The 20520-nt window shown below is 30.6% G+C and overlaps 1 protein-coding gene across 1 annotated transcript; it reads left to right on the forward strand.

Moving 5' to 3' along the window:
* Nucleotides 1–1240: 1240 nt before the first annotated feature.
* LOC134251040 (MAP kinase-activated protein kinase 2-like) lies at nt 1241–19796 on the forward strand. Its single transcript, XM_062733405.1, has 11 exons — nt 1241–1383; nt 6928–7080; nt 9528–9667; nt 9959–10023; nt 12877–12956; nt 13540–13666; nt 14344–14419; nt 14841–14965; nt 15314–15399; nt 15804–15884; nt 16709–19796. Exons 1-11 carry the CDS (start codon nt 1351–1353, stop codon nt 16841–16843), a joined length of 1101 nt encoding a protein of 366 aa, XP_062589389.1. The 5' UTR covers nt 1241–1350; the 3' UTR covers nt 16844–19796.
* The last annotated feature ends 724 nt before the right edge of the window (nt 19797–20520 follow it).

Consider the following 20520-nt stretch of genomic DNA (forward strand, 5'->3'; position numbering starts at 1 on the left):
GACCTTAGGATCGGACTACCTTAAATTTTTAATTGTCTATAAATATTGTGTTTATTTCATTAAAAATCGAGATGTGTTTGTAAAACACTGATGACCCCGTATGGCAGCTTATGGCGAGGGTTGAATTTTCTCAAATGCATGACAAACTCCAATGGTCAAGGTCAAAAGGTCAAAAGTGTCTGCACCCTAAGGAAGTTCTTGTGGTAAGGAATACACGTGTGAAATATGAAAGCCCTAGTTCGAAGTGTTCCAAAGTTATGGCTAAGGTTAAAGTTTTTTTTAAGTGGGTCAAACTCTTGACAATGTCAATGTCAAATTATAAGAAAAAAACATTTCTAATCACTGAAAGGTCTTGTCCCAAAGAATACAAATAAGAAGTATGAAAGCCCTAGCTCCAACTGTTCAAAAGTCATGACCAAGATTGACGTGCGGTATTTTTTTGTAGAAGTAGGTCAAACTTCAAGTCAAGAGGTCAAATGTGGAGGTACCCTAAGAAAGGTCTTAATTATCACAAGGAATACACCTGTGAACTATGAAAGTCATAGCCCCACCCACTCAGGATTTATGGACAACGTTAAAGTTTTGCAGACAGAAGGACGGACAGGGCAAGAATTATATGCCTCCGAAACTTCGTTTATGGAGGCATAAAAAATTCAACAGATCGCTTTCATATTCAATCCCACTCGTATGCATGCTTCTAAAGAAATTGACATGTCATAATAGATCGTGATGGTACTCATATCTGTGAAGATCTATTATTAGAAACCCCTAGCTCTTTTTTTTTTTGCGGTTTCTACATGTATAGTATTTCAAAGTTGGTATGATATGTATATAAACTTATACTTAATGGTATTCTTTTTTTATTGCAGTTGATAAATTGCCGACAAATACTTGAAGCGAAAAAGTGACAGAAAACGGCAAGTACACTGTATCATGTGTATATTTGAAGTGGAAAATTAATTATACTTACATGTACATATATTAATTTAAGTTTTCGTTACAGTTTAATCAATACAAAAAAAAAATTAAAGATTTCGATACTTGTCTTTTTAAGATTTAAGTTTATTAATTTCGATCAAATGCCTTTAGCTATGAATATGAAAGCTGCATTCGGAGTACATGAAAGGGCGATATATGGCCATGCAAATGAATATATACACATAATGGATAACAGAAAATAAAAATTGTCATGCATTGGGCAACATATAATTATGATTCATGTACTTTCTTCGTGTGTTAAATCATCATTTTTCAAACAGAGACCCAGTTAAAACATAGAAAAACTACAAATATTTTCAGGAATTTTCGAATATCGGCTGAGAAGCTAATGATTGATTTTAATTTGTGACAATGGATAAACACCACAGGTCACGGAAACCAATGGTAAGTAAATTATCAAAACTAATTGTATACATGCACGTCTTCTCAAAGGTCGGGTAAACGTTAAATTAGGGTGTCTACCACATGATTAATATATATAATGCATGGGTGAATACATGTTAAATGTTCCTGATCTCTCTCTCTCTCTCTCTCTCTCTCTCTCTCTCTCTCTCTCTCTCTCTCTCTCTCTCTGGATCTCTCTCTGTTTTCTGAAAACGATACAAATCCATGCCATCGTGTATGAAAAGTTATGCTGAAGTCATAGTCATTAAACTCAATGAAAAAAAAATGGGTTAAAATAAAAATAAATATCTGTGTGTTTATATTAATTTGGAATTAACAATTTTTTTTTTATTGACACTTTCACATATATTACAAGCATATGTATAAGCTTCTGTATGAATTTATGTACAAACAAAATCAGACAAGACTAATTACGGTTGAAACTTATACAAAATTAGTGTAAAATTTTATTAAGAAAGAGAGAGAGAGAGGGGGGGGGGGGGGTAGGTAAGCTCTGTCTTAATATATTGGGTCCTAAAACATATTCAGTTTTCTTTAAGTTCACCATATGAAAAAAAAAAAACAGAAAGAAAGGGGAGTTAAAAAAATAAGTATGTGTGTGTTTGTATTGATTTGGAATTTACAAATCGGAAACTTACCAGAAGAAAAAAAATTGAATCTCCCCTGAAACAAAACTTTGCTCCCCCTTTCCTCCAAAAGGGGAAAGAATTTTTCGAACTCTGCTTTTCGGGTGGGTGGGTGGGGGGGGGGGTCGTGTTAAAGTCAAACACAGGGTGCATCCTTGAAATAAACATTTTTAAACTAAATTAGAAAGTAAAATCAAAATTTAGAAACAGGGCCCATATAATTCCTACCCCACGCCCATCCATCCACCTTACTCCCAGATTTTATATGCAAGAATGTTTTGATCTTATGAGAGCTAGGAAGTTTAGTTCAAACTGCAAATATGAAATAAAGCAAGGTACATGTAGCAATCGTGTAAATCGATAAAATACTTTACAATAAAGTTATATTTTGTTGCTGTAATGCACTTTTTGGGTTTGGACAAAACAGTGAAAATGAAAAAAAAAACAAGTGAACTTTCTTGTTTGACTGATAAACAAAGATTTTGAGAATCAATCAAACAATGCTCCGATTTTCAATGTAGAACAATCAGACGTGTTGTTTCATACTGCTTTGAATGTAGCATTTCTTGCTTGATGAGATAAACTCACACTAAGTCCAAACTTAACACATGATATTATCGTAAGTCACTCTGCCTTTATTACTTGATGTTGCTGAAAATAACTCTCTGATTAGTCTTATATAATTTACAAAGCCGCCTGTTAGCATTGACTGAATATTTGCATAATGTAAAGCAGAGAGCAAAAGATTGTTTTATCAACGTTGTTCAAAGGGCCATAATTTCAGTTATCGAACTTTGTCACAAACGTAAATTATGCAAATTTTACTATATACTTACAATTAGTCGCAATGGAAAAATGTATATATAGGCTGTTTATCAGAAGGTGGAAGGTGGGGTATATTACCAACAAGAAAACTAAATGTGCTTGTTTAATTATAGGATCATTGAATGAAACTGCACTCTGCTGCAATACAATGCAACACATTGTAATATCTTGCAAATTGACCAATCAAAAGAAACTTACTAAGTGCAATTTGTTTCTTCATTGAATTCCAAATATGATTGGAAATCCACTTTATTTCTATTTTGTCTTCAGCAAAAAGGTTTTTCTGCAAAACATCCAGACGAAAAGGAAACTTGTCTTTGACTGATGAGTGTTTTTTTTTTTTCAGTTGTTTATCTCAATGAGAATCTAACTGCACTCCTTGCACTGGACTAGAATGCAATGTCAATCAAAAGAAATTAAGTCCAATTTAATTAAAATATGATTGAAAAATCAACAATTTTTTATTTTCTGTTCTGGAAAACTTTTTTAATTAAAAAGACTGGATAGGGATTTCATTTTGATTCACGATTCTTAACTACTAAGTATATGTTTTCTTTAATATGAATAAAAATTTACAATCAAAATATATCGAAGGACTTTTCGATAAAGTTACATATTACTATTTTTTCATCGAACAACTAGTTTGGGTATGCTCGGTCAAATGACTAGTTTAGGTATTAAGATTGAATTCTCGTGTTTGACTGGTGAGTAGAAATCTTGAGAATGGTGTAGATATGCACCAGGAAGGATAAAGGAATTTCATCTGAGAACAGTACTTAGAGCTGAGTTCTCATCAACACAACAGTTACTTTTGTTTGTTTGTTTTTTTTTTTAATATCGAAAACTTATTGGGTACTGGTATATGCGAAACATCCAGAGGAAATTTTGTGTTGAGTGAATTTCTTTCAATTGCAAGCTAATTCATTCTGCTTTTAAATAAAGATTTAACTGCACGGCAGTGCATAGCATGCACTGTTTGCAGTACTGTCAATTTTAAACATACTTGGTCAATATTAGTTCGGGTATGATTAAATGAAAATAAGTTGAAAATGTTTAGTATTACATTGTATTCATTAATTTCATTATTTCTTTTTCATATTAAGTGTTCGTCCTAGGTTTATATATAATCATTCCTAGGTTAATTAAAATCTTAGATACATTTTAAATAGGGTGTCGCTCTTACTATATATCTGAATTAGCAATCGAGTAAATCGACAAAATACTTTAAATAAAGTTATTTTTTGTTGCTGTAATGCACTTTTTGGGGGTAGACAAAACAGTGAAAAAAAGTAAACTCTCTTGTTTGACTAATAAACAAAGATTTTGAGAATCAATCAAACAATGCTCCGATTTACAATGTAGAGCAATCAAACGTGTTGTTTTACACTGCTTTGAAAGTAGCAGTACATATTTGGTGAGATAAACTCACACTAAATCCAAACTTTAGACGTGACATTACGGCTAATCACTCTGTCTTTATCACTTGATCTTGCTGGAAATGACACTCTGATTTGTCTTATATAGTTTACAAATTTGCCGTCTGTTAGTATTGACTGAACATTTGTATAATGTAAAGCAGATCGAGAGCAAAAGATCGTTTTATCAACGTTGTTCAAAGGGCCATAATTTCAGTTATCGAACTTTGTCACAAATGTACATTATGCAAATTTTACTAGTTACAATCAGTCGCAAGGGAAAAATGTATATATAGGCTGTTTATCGGAGCGTGGAAGGTGGGGGAATGTTACCAATAAGTACACTAATTGTGCTTGTTCAAATAATATGCATTCAGAGATACTGCACTCTGCTGCAATACAATGCAACACATTGTAATGTCTTGCAAATTAGCCATTCAAAAGAAACTTAGGGAATTTGTCTCGTTATTGAATTCCAAATATGATTGGAAATCCACAATATTTCTATTTCGTCTTCAGGAAAAAAGGTTTTCTGTTTTTAATCCACAATTTCTTTATCAACCGACAAGTGTTGGTATGCGCAAAACATCCAGTCGAAAAGAAGGCTTGTCTTTGACTGATGAGTGATTGCTTTTACTTGTTTATCTTAATGAGAATTTAACTGCACTCATTGCACTGGACTAGAATGCAATTATCAATCAAAAGAAATTAAGTCCAATTCAATTAAAATATAATTGAGAAATCAACACTTTTTTATTTTCTGTTCTGAAAAAAAAAAAATTTATACTAAAAAAGACTGCATGAATAGGGATTTTTTTTTATTCACAATTCTTTCATGTAGCTATATATATGTTTTTTAAAAATATGAATCAAAATTCTATTAAAGGACTTTTCGATAAATTAAGTTACATGTACGTGTAACAATTCTTAGGTACATTTTAATAGAGTGTCGATCTTACTGTAGGCCTATATCTGAATTACGTTTCGGGTAAGACCCATTTTTGTTCCTTGGTGTGGTTGTCTTTTAGAATGATGCAACATTTTATATATAGATTGAAAACCTTACCACAAAATGAGTATATATAATTGGAAGCTTGGTACAAAGGTCACTAATGTCAATTTCCTTATTTTCTCATTTTTATGCAAATTGTAATTAATTTTACAGCACATTTTCTTTCAGAAAATAAGAAAACAAGGAGAATTTTGTGTTGTTTTCCAAAGTGAAAATTTCAAATTTCGAAATTGCAGAAAGAAAAATTGGGATAATTGACCCTCTTGTGGCCTCCATGTATGCTTTGAATCAAAATTTATAGTGATGTTTTTACAAACTTTATCACAGTTTTAACTATGTTACAAGTAACTATGTTATAACTATATGTGGGGCCAAATTCAGTGGTAAGCATATACCTTGTCCTTTCCAAAACTATTTTCATCAATTTCGATTTTCCAGATTTTTTATTTTATTTATTTATTTATTTATTTATTTTTTACCCTTTATAGAAAAAAAATTCTTGTGTTCACTCAGAAGGTTACTTAAACATGATTGTACAGTGTATCTGTAGGCTGCAGGTGGTAACACATTTTTTAAATTTATTCATATCCTGTCACAGTGTGAAAGGATATCAAAATGATATCCTGTCACAGTGTGACGAATATCAGAAGGGTGGGAAAACTCTCGATTTCCCTTCCCATAACAAAGATGTAAAAAAAATTTAATTAATGGAAATAAATAAACCATTTGAATAAAAAAAATTACCAAAAATTTTCTAAATCCATTACAGTGTTTTCACCTCACTTGCTATGACGTCTCAACCGCTCAACTATGACGTCACGAGCCTATGATTCAAAGATTTTTTTTTAAAAATGTAATAAACAGAATATATGGGACAGGAAATTTTCAGTGGATCGTGAAAATAATAATCCATATTCAACTACAAAACATTGAATATCCTCTATATATACTCCTATATTTAATTAACAAGCCTTATTAAGCAAAGAAATATCAATCATATGAAAGACAGCTATATTACAGTAAATGTCAGCATTGCAATTTCAAAAATAAATTCCAGATATAGCCACACGATTCTTTTGCCGCGGCACAAATTAAAAAAGGTAATTGTTAGAAGCAAAGTTAATTTTGATAATTAAATTATGATAATATAATAAAATAAGGTGTGAGAATTATTTGATATTTTAAAAATAAAATCGGCGTTTGATGCAGGTACTTAGTAAATATGATAATAAGTTGTTCATTTTTTTCCTCCAATGTCATCAATAGGTATACATAAATAATTTACGGTACATATTTTTACGTTTGAACCTTTGATATAACATTGGATAAAATGAATCTGATAATTATAATAAAAAACAAAATTTTCGGGCATAATTTAATCGATTCAATAAGAATTGAAGTAATTAATTAAAAAAATCGTTTTCTTGTTCAAGCATCTCTACCGGAATACAGAAGGTTGAACTATTTGGTTCTGGATTTCATGACGAAAAAATCTATTTATAAATTTTGTCGTCATTTCCGAAAGAGATTGCTTGAAACGACACACAGACAGATTCGTTTACTCTAAGACTTCGGTGTACATTTTCGTTACGATTTCTTCCACGAGTGACAAATAAACAGTAACAGAAATATATTTTTCTTGAAGATGATGGGAGATTTCCAGACCCGGAACCTTCAACCCAAGAAGAATCCTATCAGTGACGATTATAGAATCACGGGGAGTGTTTTGGGTTTGGGTATCAATGGAAAAGTGGTCGAATGTTTTAACAAAATAAATAATAGGAAATGTGCTCTAAAGGTAAATAAATAGATAAGATTATTTTGTATAACTTTGACTTCCATTTTGTGGCTGACAAACTGGTTTTTAAACGCTGACATGTTTAAAAAAAATTAAAATCTCAAACCCTTCCCAAATTTCGTCATGGCCCTTCCTCGTCCTTTTACGTCAAAATAACGTTATAAAATGTAATCTTAGTTAATTTCGTTACATCATAGGTCTAACGAAGCCTTTAGATTGCTTTAATCCACTTATAAAAATTGGGAACATAAAAAATATAGAGATATTTAGATAGAATTCATAGCAGGGCTCTCACACCACTTTTTGCGACTGGGGCCGGGGCCGATCAAATTGGGAAAATTATCGTCATTTTGGGAAAAGTTGGATAACACAAATTCATTAAAAAAAATCCTCAAATTTTGCTTTTCTAGCATTTTATCATCAATGCTAACTCTGGTTTGAATAAACAGTTAAACAGAACAAACATGGGTACGTAGGCTATTTATGAAAGTACATTAGCTTTGTCATTACTATCTTTGAGTGTTGATATTGCGGTTATATGTCTTACTGCGTGACAGTCGCTGGTCACATTGTCCCGAATTTCCTCGATCACATGGGCAACTGTGCTTACCAATACAGCGCGAGACTAAACATGCCGAAGCACGGGTATTTTTCTAGGTGCAGCTTACTAATGTTTAAATGAAATGTCTATTTTAGAAACCAAAATGCTGGTTTTTGTCGAAACTACATACTCTGAACTCATATAGTTGTATACATTTTTGTAAAAACAATAACCTGGTTCCCCGAACCAGTTTACGAATGCATTTGGCGCGAACTAATAATATAGTAGTACAGTTTCACTTTCATTTGCAAGTGTGTTTTGTTTGGGGTTTTTTTTGCGATTAGGTTTGATGGACTTTTATTTTTTAATTAATATTTTACTCTGGATGGAAATTGGGAAATTTACACCTTTCTTTTGGGAAAAAAGGTACCTTTTTTGCATTGGGAACGGGGCCGTTGAACGGCCCTAATTTTAGAGAATCGAGAGCCCTGCATAGAATGGAACCCCTTTGCTGTGATTGTGTAGGGTAGTAGTACTAGTACCCAGTTTCTCAAGTGAAATGATATCATATAACAAATTCATTAAAAACTATAATTTTTATTCATATCCTGTCACATATAACAAATTACATTATACCCCGTTACGAAAGTTTATTCCAAAATTTCTTATGCTTCTCAAGATATGCTGGAGTTAAATTAATTTCAATTTTTTTCTGGACTCGAAATTCACATCAGCATCTGATAATTCACACAAATTATGCAAATTGTAAAGTGTAGGAAAGACAGGACAAGTCTATTCTCTCCAAATTTTTGCTTTACAGCACTAATGACAGTAGTAATGTAGAATTTTTTTTATGTATGGACAAGCTTTGAATAGAAAGTAAAATTTTACATCATATAATTTACTAGTATTTCATGGTTGGCAAAACATGCTAAAGTCAGTTTCATGTAATGTAAGTTCCATACCTAAATTTTTTCATTACATCCCTGTGTTATATGTCAAAGCTTAGCTAGGCTATATGAACTGTGGTTTCTGTTGTTTGTTGATATTTATCAATATTTGGCATAATTGGTTTCATAAATAAGCTAAAATGAAAGGCAGGTGCCATTTTTATTATCTTAAAAAAAACCATCATATTAGTTATTTTTTTAGATTCATGTGGACTTAAAAAAAGAAGAAAGAATCACCATTTCCAGTGAACATGTCATGCTGAAGACTATCCATTATATTTTCACTTTTGCCTTTTCTTACTCTAAAATTTTGCCATGCTATTTTTTTTTATAAGGGATTTTTTTGTCAGAATCTTGTTATTTTGTGTGATGTCAACACAGAATGTTAATACAGGACAAACAGGAATTCTAAAAATAGTTTTCAGGAAAAGTAGTTGTGCAATTTTCCTCATGGTTATCATTATATAACTCAGTATGTCAGTCAGTGACATATATACTGAGATATGAAACCTAAAGATGATTTCACTGTCTATTAGAGTAGACATAATGCCAGCTGCATGGGCCTTTTCTTCTCAATCCAACTTTACTTGAAGATTCTTTGGTATTTTGGTCTTTCACATAATTATATTTTAAAGCACAAAGTGGAGAAAGCTTAATATATATGTTCTAGAAATTTGTCAAAAATGTACCCATTATCAGTTTGTAAAGAATTTTTTTTTGTTAATAAGTTCCTCCCAAGATATCGTTTATATTTTCAAGAAACAGATGATACTATGATAATTTACTCTCTGCAGTTGACATATTCGGATATTAATCCATACATGGAAATTCAGTGATTTCTTAATTATGCTTTATCAGGCTGTATATACATATTTTCTGATTTATGAAACCAATGCATAATTTTTAGGTTCTACAGGATGTACCAAAAGATTCATTGTGACTCTATATAATTGTAGGTTCTACGGGATATACCAAAAGCACGTCGGGAAGTGGACCTTCATTGGAGGGCGTCGGGATGCCGACACATTGTGGCCATACTCGATGTATACGAGAATGTTTACAGTGGACAGAAATGTCTCTTGGTTGTAATGGAATGGTTGGTATATTTTAAAAGAGTTAATTTTGTGTAAGTTGTTATGTCCTCTTAGGTTTTAAGTGTGTGCTTGGCATAAAGAAAGAATGACGACTCCGAGAGGCTTTTTTATTTAAAATCTGAGAAAATAACAAATTTTTAAATCTCTCTAAACTTTGTGTATTGTAAAAAGTTAATGGTGAATCTGTATGTGAAGTTTAAAAATGCTGAAAATTAATCATGGTTCATGCTAATTATTGTAACAAATTCTTAATGCTGATGAACGCACCTTTTTTTTTTTTGTTTATTAAACAGCATGGAAGGGGGTGAACTGTTCAACAGAATACAAGAGCGAGCAGACTCAGCATTCACAGAAAGAGGTATGAAAAACTGCCATGTCCTTTCAGTTCTTTGTATATGTACCAAGTGTACTGTATTAACATTATTTCATAATTTTTTTTTTGTATTAATTTATTGGAAATATGCATAAACATGTAGTGACTTCTCAGGTTTATTTTCTGGTCTTTGTAAATTGATAGATACAAAATACTGTTTCTAATATTTGGCAGATTTTATACAAAAGTGATACATGTAAACACACAAGTCTTATTAGTCATGTTAATAAGCAAGTAATGAGGAAAGCTTGTAATTATACCTCCTGCTTCAAAGTTAATGGGCTTACAAGATATGTACGAATCACATATTTCCATGCAATCTTGTCCAGACTGTATCTTTACAAGAGAGAATCTTTTGAAGCACATACTTGGTACAAAGATTGTTTATGACTTTGGAGTGTTACATAAGTTCACGGTCACTTGCAAAGAATTGTTAAGTTTGAAAGTTTTCCAATGGAAAGATAATATATATATCCATTTTTCACTGATTCAGTATTACTTATGAACAGAGAATTTACAGATTGCAAATAGACGTTTAAAAATATAGCAGGAGGGAGTGTAATGGATTTAATGACCTCTAGTTTTAAAAAAAAAATTGGGTGGGATAAATGCAGGAATGGAAGTGAATAAATTCATTTTCTGTAAAGCTATTTTTCAACCCTCAAAACAAACTTTAAATGCAACCCTGGATTATACATGTAATGATTTTCATTTCAGTTCCTGGTACACATATAGCTAACAAAAACAAAGTAAGATGACATTTAAACAGTTTAATAGAAAATACAACATAAACAATTCTGTACTTACAGCAAGGTGTTTGTGTCAGTGTTTAAGATGGAATTTCCAGAGGTTTTCGTTCACATTAAAAAAGCAAATTTCTGCAAATTATCCCATGTTTCCAACTATCGTTAATGCCTTGGCATACCCAACAAACTAGACAGTGATTCCTTAAATAATTTGGCAAATTATCATTAAAAAAAGAGAAATTCTTATAATGACCACCTGGCCCTGTTGCAGTTAAGTTTCATTACATCAGACAACGTCATTATTTCTCTATGCCCACTCCTTCTGCCTCAATACAATTATCTTGATGAAATTCTCATGAGAATTTTATCAAAAAGCTCCTACATTTTATCAAGTTTCAACCTATGGAAAAAAACTAAGTTTTTGTAAAATTTTACGGTTATATCTGATATAAGTACGGATATCAACCTATGAAATTTACATCTTTTTTAACAAACCTTCAAAGATTATTAAAAAAAAAAAAAACTAATGGAAACCTAGAAAATATTGAAACGGGCTACAGAAAAATAAAAAGCATATAAACCTTTCTTGCTTATACAGTAAAACTCATTTAGTACGAACACGGATATAGCGAATTCACAGATATAGCGAAATTTTTATGGAACCCCAGCAAAATTTTGTAAAATTTTACGGTTATAACGAACTCTGATATAACGAATTTACGGATATAGCGTAAACTGATAATTTGGGTAGCCTGCCGAAAATTTGAGGTTAAATATAATGAAATTTACATCTTTTTTAACAAACCTTCAAAGATTATTAAAAAAAATGGTAAATTGAACTTACTTTATTTCCTTTTAGCATTTGTATATAAAATTCAATTCATAAGAAAACCTTAGTTATCGAAGATATGTCTTGTAATATTTGCTTCACTAACGTAGTTGGTTGTAATACTTGAAGAAAAACATGCATAGTGTGAATTCGCTGTAATGGTTATACGAATTCATTGTACGGATATAGCAAATTAAATTCACCGGTCCCAGGACTTCGCTATAACCGAGTTTTACTGTATATGATTTTACAATCTCTTGAACAGTTGATTTCAGTGCATATATATTGCATAGGAAATGATCCAAGCTTGATTATGTCGTCATAATGCAGTCGTCGAAGTTCAATCTCTACCACACATAACCAATGTCACTTTTCAACATGACTGGCTTTTAATACCCTTACATTAACTATGCATCTCTTCTCTCTCAGTATCTTAATAATTTTCATTTGAGAATAGTCAACTGTGAATGCCTTTTATTTTTCTGTAGCTGGTTTTAATATTTTCTAGGTTTCTGTTAGTTTTTTCCATAGGGTGAAACTTTATTGAATGTAGGAACTTTATGATAACTCCTCATAAATATTCCATTCGAAATGAAAAAGATAAATAAATAACGGAAAAAAGGAGGACTCAAGGAAGTTTGATGAAGGAGATAATTGCTTTAATAAAATTAAGTAACCAATAAATAAAAAGTGTTGTTAATTTTAAAATTAAATTAACACCTCTATATTAAACATGTTACACAAGTTGCCATTTATACATGTATAAAAAAAAAAAAAGAGCAGCATGCTTGTAAAATTATCCCACTAATTAGAAAATATCACTTTGGAAAAAAAAATGCACATTTAATAATATTTTTTAAAGTCATCCAAATGATGACTTTGGATATCTAGCGTGATATGGAAGTCATGAAAATATAATGTATATTTTCATGTATTTTTTTTCCCACCCAAATTATCTAAGCAAAAAATGGGTAGTGTACATGTATTTTACACCAATGGGCATTATATTCAGCCAAATACATTTGATACTAAAGTATATTGTTTTTTTTCTGAGCAAAACACATGTTTTATGACGTGTATTATAAGATCAATCTTTTAAAAAGCTAGCACGCATACAATAACACATAAATTATTTGAATCATCAAGCATGCAATATATGTCTAGTGCAAAAAAATGCACAAGACATAATGCTTGAAAAAGAAACTATAAAACGAACATAAGAAATAGAGAAAGGCAGTGAAAAGTTTTGTTTATTTATTTTAGAGGCAGCAGCAATTATTACAGACATTGCCAAAGCCATTCATTTTCTTCACTCTGTCAACATTGCCCACAGGGACTTAAAGGTAATTATAGCGTCAGGAAAAATCTCTTATAATGTCGTGTCTTGTTAATTTGGATGTTTGTGTTTCTAAGCAAGTTGTCCAGAGTAATAGAGTCTAGATTTCTTGAGATACATTTTTTATGAAAAGAGTTAATTTTCATTTATCAATTTAAGAAAAAAATCACACTTGAACGGGGCCTCAGCAGAGAGTTAAAAATTTATAAGTAGAATGTTATGCCTTGCACATTGCAAGAATGTATCAGACAGGTATATTACAGACCCTGCATGGAATTTTTTAATTTGAATTATACCAAATCTTTGATTTTCAAAAAAGAGTAAAATCCCAGGGTTAGAGATATCAGGGTAAAATATTTAAAGATGAAGTGGTTCAGACATAAAAATCACTTCAACATTTTCATGTTTTGTGGTCAGGATACCAACATTTGAGATATTGAAGTTCAACTTAATTATTGGTTCATAGTTGTAAGAAATTTGAAATTTGTTTGTTTTTCCAGAACAAAAAACAGCAGGAAAGAATTTGAATTTTTTTTTTTTTACTTACAATATGTAATGCCTTTGTGTTAATAAAATTGTTCATCTTACAGCCAGAAAATCTTCTGTATACAAAGAAAGGAGCAGGAGGGGTTCTGAAACTGACAGATTTTGGGTTTGCCAAAGAGATTCATTCAATAAAAAGTCTTCAGACCCCTTGTTACACTCCATATTATGTGGGTAAGTTTTCAGCTTACACTCAGGCTTAACAGACATTTATCAGATCATAGGCTTGAAATACTGTGGTTTCATCAATTTTCGTTGCCATCAATCTTCATGGATTTTGTAAAACGGATGTTTTCGAGGATACGTAAATTTGTGGACGAAAGCATTGTCTATACAAATGAACAGCACATTTCTCAATTCAATATTAAAACATTTAATTTCATGGATATGCTCAACAACAAATTCCTCGAAAATTGGTGCACAGCGAATATTGATGAAACCACAGTATACAGAGCATATGAATTTCTTAAGTATGTGAATGGTGTATTCTCTTGTATAAGAAGATCAATAATAGCAGGAGAAAATACCACTAATTATTGGTAGTTAATGAGTTTTGCTGCAGAGGCATCATTATTATCTGTAACTTAAATTGCACCAAAAAAAATTATAGGTTGAGAAAATGGAAATAATGATGATAAAATTAGTGAAAAAAAACAGAGAATTATGAGAACCTGAAGAACAATCCTTTTGACTAATTACATTCATGATGACAGTGACTAGCTAGTTTTCTTGGTAAACAATAATAATGGTCCATAAGCCAGACTTTAAATCAGGTTAACCTTGAATTGTATGTTTTCTTTTATTAATTAAAAGTACATAACAAAAATTGATTTTTCATGCGTATTTTATAGCACCTGAGGTTTTGGGTCCAGAAAAATACGACAAATCCTGTGATATGTGGTCTCTAGGTGTAATAATGTATATATTGTAAGTACATAATTAATTAACAAAAAGAATTAGGTTGATGTTGTTAATAGAAAGTTTTCTCTGATTCGTTTATTGATTCTTGAATTCATCCAATAAACTTCACACTAGAATTTGTCTTGCTTTTGCAATTACATTAAAGCACACTCATAATAAAGTTCCATGAACATTTTTTGAGCATATTGATTGAATCAGCAATTTGTGAAAATGCTGAAGTATAGAAATTAAAAACATACATGTATAATACATATTTAAGAAAAAATTTAAATAAATATGATATCATTTAAATGTACCGAAGATTAATGCTACTAGTGTGTAATTTTCTATTCAAATGATTTGTATGCTGTGAGAGTACAGTCATTTTCTCTTGTATGGTTTTTACATTCAGAAAGTTGCCTTTATGTAAATGCTATATTTGTTACAGATTGTGTGGTTATCCCCCCTTCTACAGTAATCATGGGGCAGCTATCTCACCTGGCATGAAGAAACGAATTAGGAATGGACAGTATGAATTTCCAAATCCCGAGTGGAGCAAAGTATCAAAAGACGGTAAGATAACAATTTAAACAGCAATAATTTAATAATTAATGAAAGTAAATTTTGTTGCAAAAGAAGTATTTTTGACTTTTAATTGTTAACCCTTGTGTATTTACTTCTACTGAGATTTACATTTAGTTGATCAGCCAAGGTTGCTTTTAAGAATATTAGCACAATAATGATTAAAAGAAGAATTGAGAATCAGAATATTTAACAACAAATGATTACAGTATTTATGCTTGTTGCATCAAAGTAAGATAAAATTGATTATAACGAAGCATTTCTTGCATTAGCCATTGTTAATTTTTGATCGTTTTAATCTATGTGATTCTTATAAGTGTAATTTGACTATTTTAACAGCAAAAGATTTAATACGAGGTCTACTTAAGACGGTACCCGAGGAAAGGTTGTCCATAGAAGATGTGATGAGAAACAAATGGGTCGCTGTACGTACTTCTTATAAATAATTATCACAGAATTTATGGAAATGATTAATCAGAAGAATACATTACTCAGTTCTAATTAAAATTAAGGCCATGGACTATTAAATAAAAAAGATGAATTTCCTTTTTGGAATTTCATGTATAAAATTATTGTGAAATTAAAGTGGTAGTGTGTTAGAATAGTTGAGCTAAGAATTGCACTGAAACAGAATAGCAGTATAAACAATAATAATGGACAACTATTGCTATAAATTATGTGCAACTCCTTTTATAATAGAATTGAAATCAATTGCAAAAATTGTTGAAATTAAGTTTTAAAATAAATGACACTGGTTTCAACTATTAAGACAAGAATGACTTGAAAGAGACAGAAGTAAAATATTTTAACTTCAATTTCCCTTATACAGGACAATACTGAAGTCCCTGCGACTCCCTTGTTTTCGGCTAAAATACTACAAGAAGACAAGGATATGTGGCTAGATGTCCAGGTAATTTTTTCCCTGTGTTATGCTTTAAAATTTCCCATGTGTTTTATTTGTGTATTTCCCCTGTGTTATACTTTAAAATTTCCCCTGTGTTATATTTGTGTACATGTATTTCCCCTGTGTTATACTTGAGAATTTCCCCTGTGTTATATTTGTATATTTCCCCTGTGTTATACTTGAGAATTTCCCCTGTGTTATATTTGTATATTTTCTCTGTGTTATACTTGAGAATTTCTCCTGTGTTATATTTGTATGTTTCCCCTGTGTTATACTTGAGAATTTCCCCTGTGTTATATTTGTATGTTTCCCCTGTGTTATACTTGAGAATTTCCCCTGTGTTATATTTGTATATTTTCTCTGTGTTATACTTGAGAATTTCCCTTGTGTTATATTTATATATTTCCCCTGTGTTATACTTGAGAATTTCCCCTGTGTTATATTTGTATATTTCCCCTGTGTTATATTTGTATATTTCCCCTGTGTTATACTTGAGAATTTCCCCTGTGTTATATTTGTATATTTTCCCTGTGTTATATTTGAGAATTTCCTCTGAGTCATACTTGGAAGTTTTAGAAGTTCTAAAATATATCAGATTGCTCAAGTTTTGTCCCACCAATTTTTCTGAGCATATTTGAAAAGGAGGAATTTGTGGTATAATGAATCATTCCAATTGATGTGTTTGTTTGTGTGTGTTCTCTGTAATATTTAATATATATGTCAATAAAATGGCTAGAAATTTAAGAAATATTAGCAAAAGATTAACACTTTTGAAATGAGACTTGACCTTAAACACATTTTGAATGCAATTTTTTTTCTTTGAATTTTAGGAGGAGATGACGAATGCACTAGCAACAATGCGAGTGGACTATGAACAATGCCAGATCAAGAATCTGGAGGACTCGGATAATCCAATACTGAAAAAACGCAGGCAGCAAAGGCAAGAAGGGGACCAACCCATGTAGTTCAAACCATAGACTAGCAGCAAAGAAATACAACTCATCTGATTGGCTAATCATCTCTGATCATGTGACTATAAATTGACCCAGGAGACATTCCATTTATGTTAAATCTCACATTTTTTTGAATGCATTTTAGAATTTGTTCAGGAGGATAATACCCCTTTTATTTGCATTCTTGCTTTGATCTTCTTGTTGAATTCAATCCCACCATTATATATCTTTAGTGCACCTTTTTATCATTGAATTTAAGGGTCATTTGAATGTACAATATTTTGAATTTTCCTTTTTTACAGAGAGGAAAAAAAAAATTTTTTTTGAAAGATTAAAAGTAATTTTAAGCAAGCTGGATAAATTGCTTGCTTATGTTCATTGTAAACCGGTATATATTCTACTGCTCAATTTCTGTTCAAAAACAATCAATCAATAAAAGTACAAATTTTGTCTATCTTGCTGAGAAAAGCATGCCTTATTACAGTAAATTGAAAAGCTAGACTGATTTTTTATTTTGCATTTTCTATATGTTTCTGAAATGCATATGTTTTAAGTAAACATTTTCCATATTGTGATACAATATGTTATTGGTAGTTGCAAGCAACTTTTTGTATTGATAAATTGATTAATATACTAACTTTTCATACTTTCCCTATTTATAGAGGAGTTGTATACCCCCCTTATGATCATAAATGTTAACATGCAATGTGTGTATTAAGTACTAAGTTAGTACACTGGTGGACAACAAATTATTGATAAATGGTCATATCAGATTTTGTCCATTCATGGACAAGTAAATTCCACAAGCGTTTGTATTTATGTACATCATAAATGAGACCTTCTTTTACCTTTGTTAAATATATTTGCTGATTTTTTTATGTCGCTTTTTGTTGTCCTATATTTGCCTATATAAATATTGTAAAGATTCTAGGTATATACATGTATGTTTAATTTTACCATTGTGTTGTGTTTTATATTTCATATGATTTTCAATCATTTAATCTCATACTGTAAAATTGTAGCGTTTATCCTTGTTGGAATGCACTTAAGAGGATAAAGAAAGTATGTAAATGTTATGTATGAATGATTTCGTTAGTGTTTGATTTTTCTCTCTTGTTTCACAAGTGCCTTCTTGGAATTTTTTTTTTGGTTTTCATGCTACATTTGTGGTTTCTTCGTTATAACTGGAATTTTTTAAAAAAGTCCTTCATATTTACATGAATTTCATTTTATTTCAAGGAGCAGATGAATATTATGTATGTACAATCTATTTATCTATGTATATACAAAAAATATGTTCATAATAATTATATATGAAAAAAATCTTTCATCAAATTAAATAGAGACATTCCCCTCCAGGAGAAAAATCAGATGTTTAAATAATTGCTAAATTTCAATAAAATTGGAGAACCTTTGTGATGGAATGATTTGTCTTTAAATGCGACCTCATATTACTTCATAATTACAGAAGAAATACTTTGCTGTAAGGAGAGAGTTGTTGCCCCTTTCTAAGTGCTATTGCAGAATACAACTCTTTCATTTGGCATTTCTTTTTGGATAAAGATAAAAACTAACTTAAAATTTTGACATTTTTTTCTTTAAAGGGAAATTTTTCTTCATTGAGAAAAGCACTTCGTTTTTCTAGGTTTTAAGATATTCGTATTCTATAATGTAAAGATTGAACAAATATAAAAGTGTGCTTTTAATTCAATATGAAAATATCTTGTAGAAACCCCTGATTAGTCATTTTACACAAGATGTCTCAAATCTACAGTGAAGCAAATTTCAACACCTGTTATCTCAATCTTGTTATTTGAGGCAATTCAAGATTTTGTTAAAGTTTTATAATCATGTAGAGAAGGTTTTAATGCATTTAAAAAACATTTTTCTTTCCATTTGTTAGAGTTATTTTGATGTGAATAAAACATCCATATAAACATATATCTCGGGTTAGTTTACAATTACAAATAGCTTGTGATACTAAGGTAGAAGTGAATATCTCTCTAGTATATACAGTGTATTCATGTCTACTGGTACAAATTTGAAGTAATTCTGCATGTAATTATGTAAATTTTAATATAATGCACACCTTTATTTAGTTATTTTCAAAATTGATGCATTTCTTTTATCAGTTATGTGTTTCAGTTTTAAACTATACCTAAATCTATGCAGAGAAATGCTCTTTAACATCAGGTTTCCTGTAATGTATTATTCAACCTTAAAATATTGTTTAAATTTACAGCATTCAGAACATTAGAATATCCACATTTTTAGTTATATATATACATGTTACATACATTTTTCTTCATCAATATTTGTGGACAGATTAGACTTTTTTTTTTCAGGTGCATTTTTGAAAACAATGAAAATTACTAAATTGGAATTAATACCTAATCAACATTTTGTGAAACTTCTTATTTTGAACGAAGTGTACAAAATGTTATTTTTGATGTGTTGAAAATGGCATCATTTACAATTCATTGTTTCCTACAGTTATTTAAAAATAATATACCGATAGTGTTTACACTAGTTAAAAAAATCAGAGGTTTATTACTCAAATAGAACAAACTGTGTGAAAATCATTAATCATTTATAATTACATCTTCTGTAAAAATGTCCGTCTTGTAAAAACCTGAACATTTTATGTTGTGTTTTCTTGTTTTGTTTTCACTGTCATGTTTCACACGTCATAATAACACACAGAATTTGACATTTGTACACTGGGTGATATGTAATGTGTACATTTTATTGATTTGTTTATTGCATTTTACTATTCAAAGTAGGTCAAAATTAACTTTTTGAAACTTGACTTTTGATTTTGAACAGATAGAATGAATTGCTAAACTGATAATGTTGTAGTTTTAAATATATTGAGAATTCAATACCTGTGAGACTAAAAGATCATAATTGTTAATTTAAAGGTCCATTTCTGAAAAACAAGAAAAAATAAAATTGATGAATTTTACTTTGAATTTCTCTTTTCTTTTATCTCAAGGCAGGAAAGAAACCACAATATCTTTATAAAAAATGCATTTTGTCCGAGGTCATGTGTGTGTGTCATATGTGTGTGTTAATCTGTAAAGATTTTCAGCTTCTCTAAAATCGTTAAACCAATGTCAGCCAAATTTAGCATATGGCATCTGTGGGTGTAGTGGAGCAAAATTTGTTAATTTCATGCCTAACTCCCAGGACATCAAGCAGTCAAATTGTTGACGTGATTGTAATACACGTAAGCATTGAGCCCTTACAATTTTGGTAAAGCATTGAGCCCTTTTACCAAATTGTGAAATTCGTGGCCCCAGGATTAGGAGTTCTGGAATTAGGATAGGGCTCTGTTGATCATGTGAAAATTCATGAATTCTATGAAAATCCTCTCGTCTGCTCCTGGGTTTTGATTAATGAAATATATACAAAGTTATAATGAGGAATGATGCCTCCTCCAGAATTTGTCTGAATCATCATTTTCAACTTGGCGTCAAAATGACCAAAAATTTTATGAATTCTATAAATGTTTTCATATAAAAAGAAAAATTGGTCACTTTGTCAGAATATATCAAAATTCAAAAGAAATATTGTATGAAAAGGCTGAGGGGCAATAAAAAGCAATATATCCTTCTGTCTTCAATAATTCGGAAGTAAGAAAAAAAAAACTAATTAAATTACACAAACAATGTTTAGTGGTCCGAGCT

This window comes from Saccostrea cucullata, unplaced genomic scaffold (genome assembly GCF_032062105.1).
Source record: "Saccostrea cucullata isolate Sc308-1 unplaced genomic scaffold, CSIRO_AGI_Scuc_v1 ctg746, whole genome shotgun sequence".
NCBI classification, from domain to species: Eukaryota; Metazoa; Mollusca; class Bivalvia; order Ostreida; family Ostreidae; genus Saccostrea; species Saccostrea cuccullata.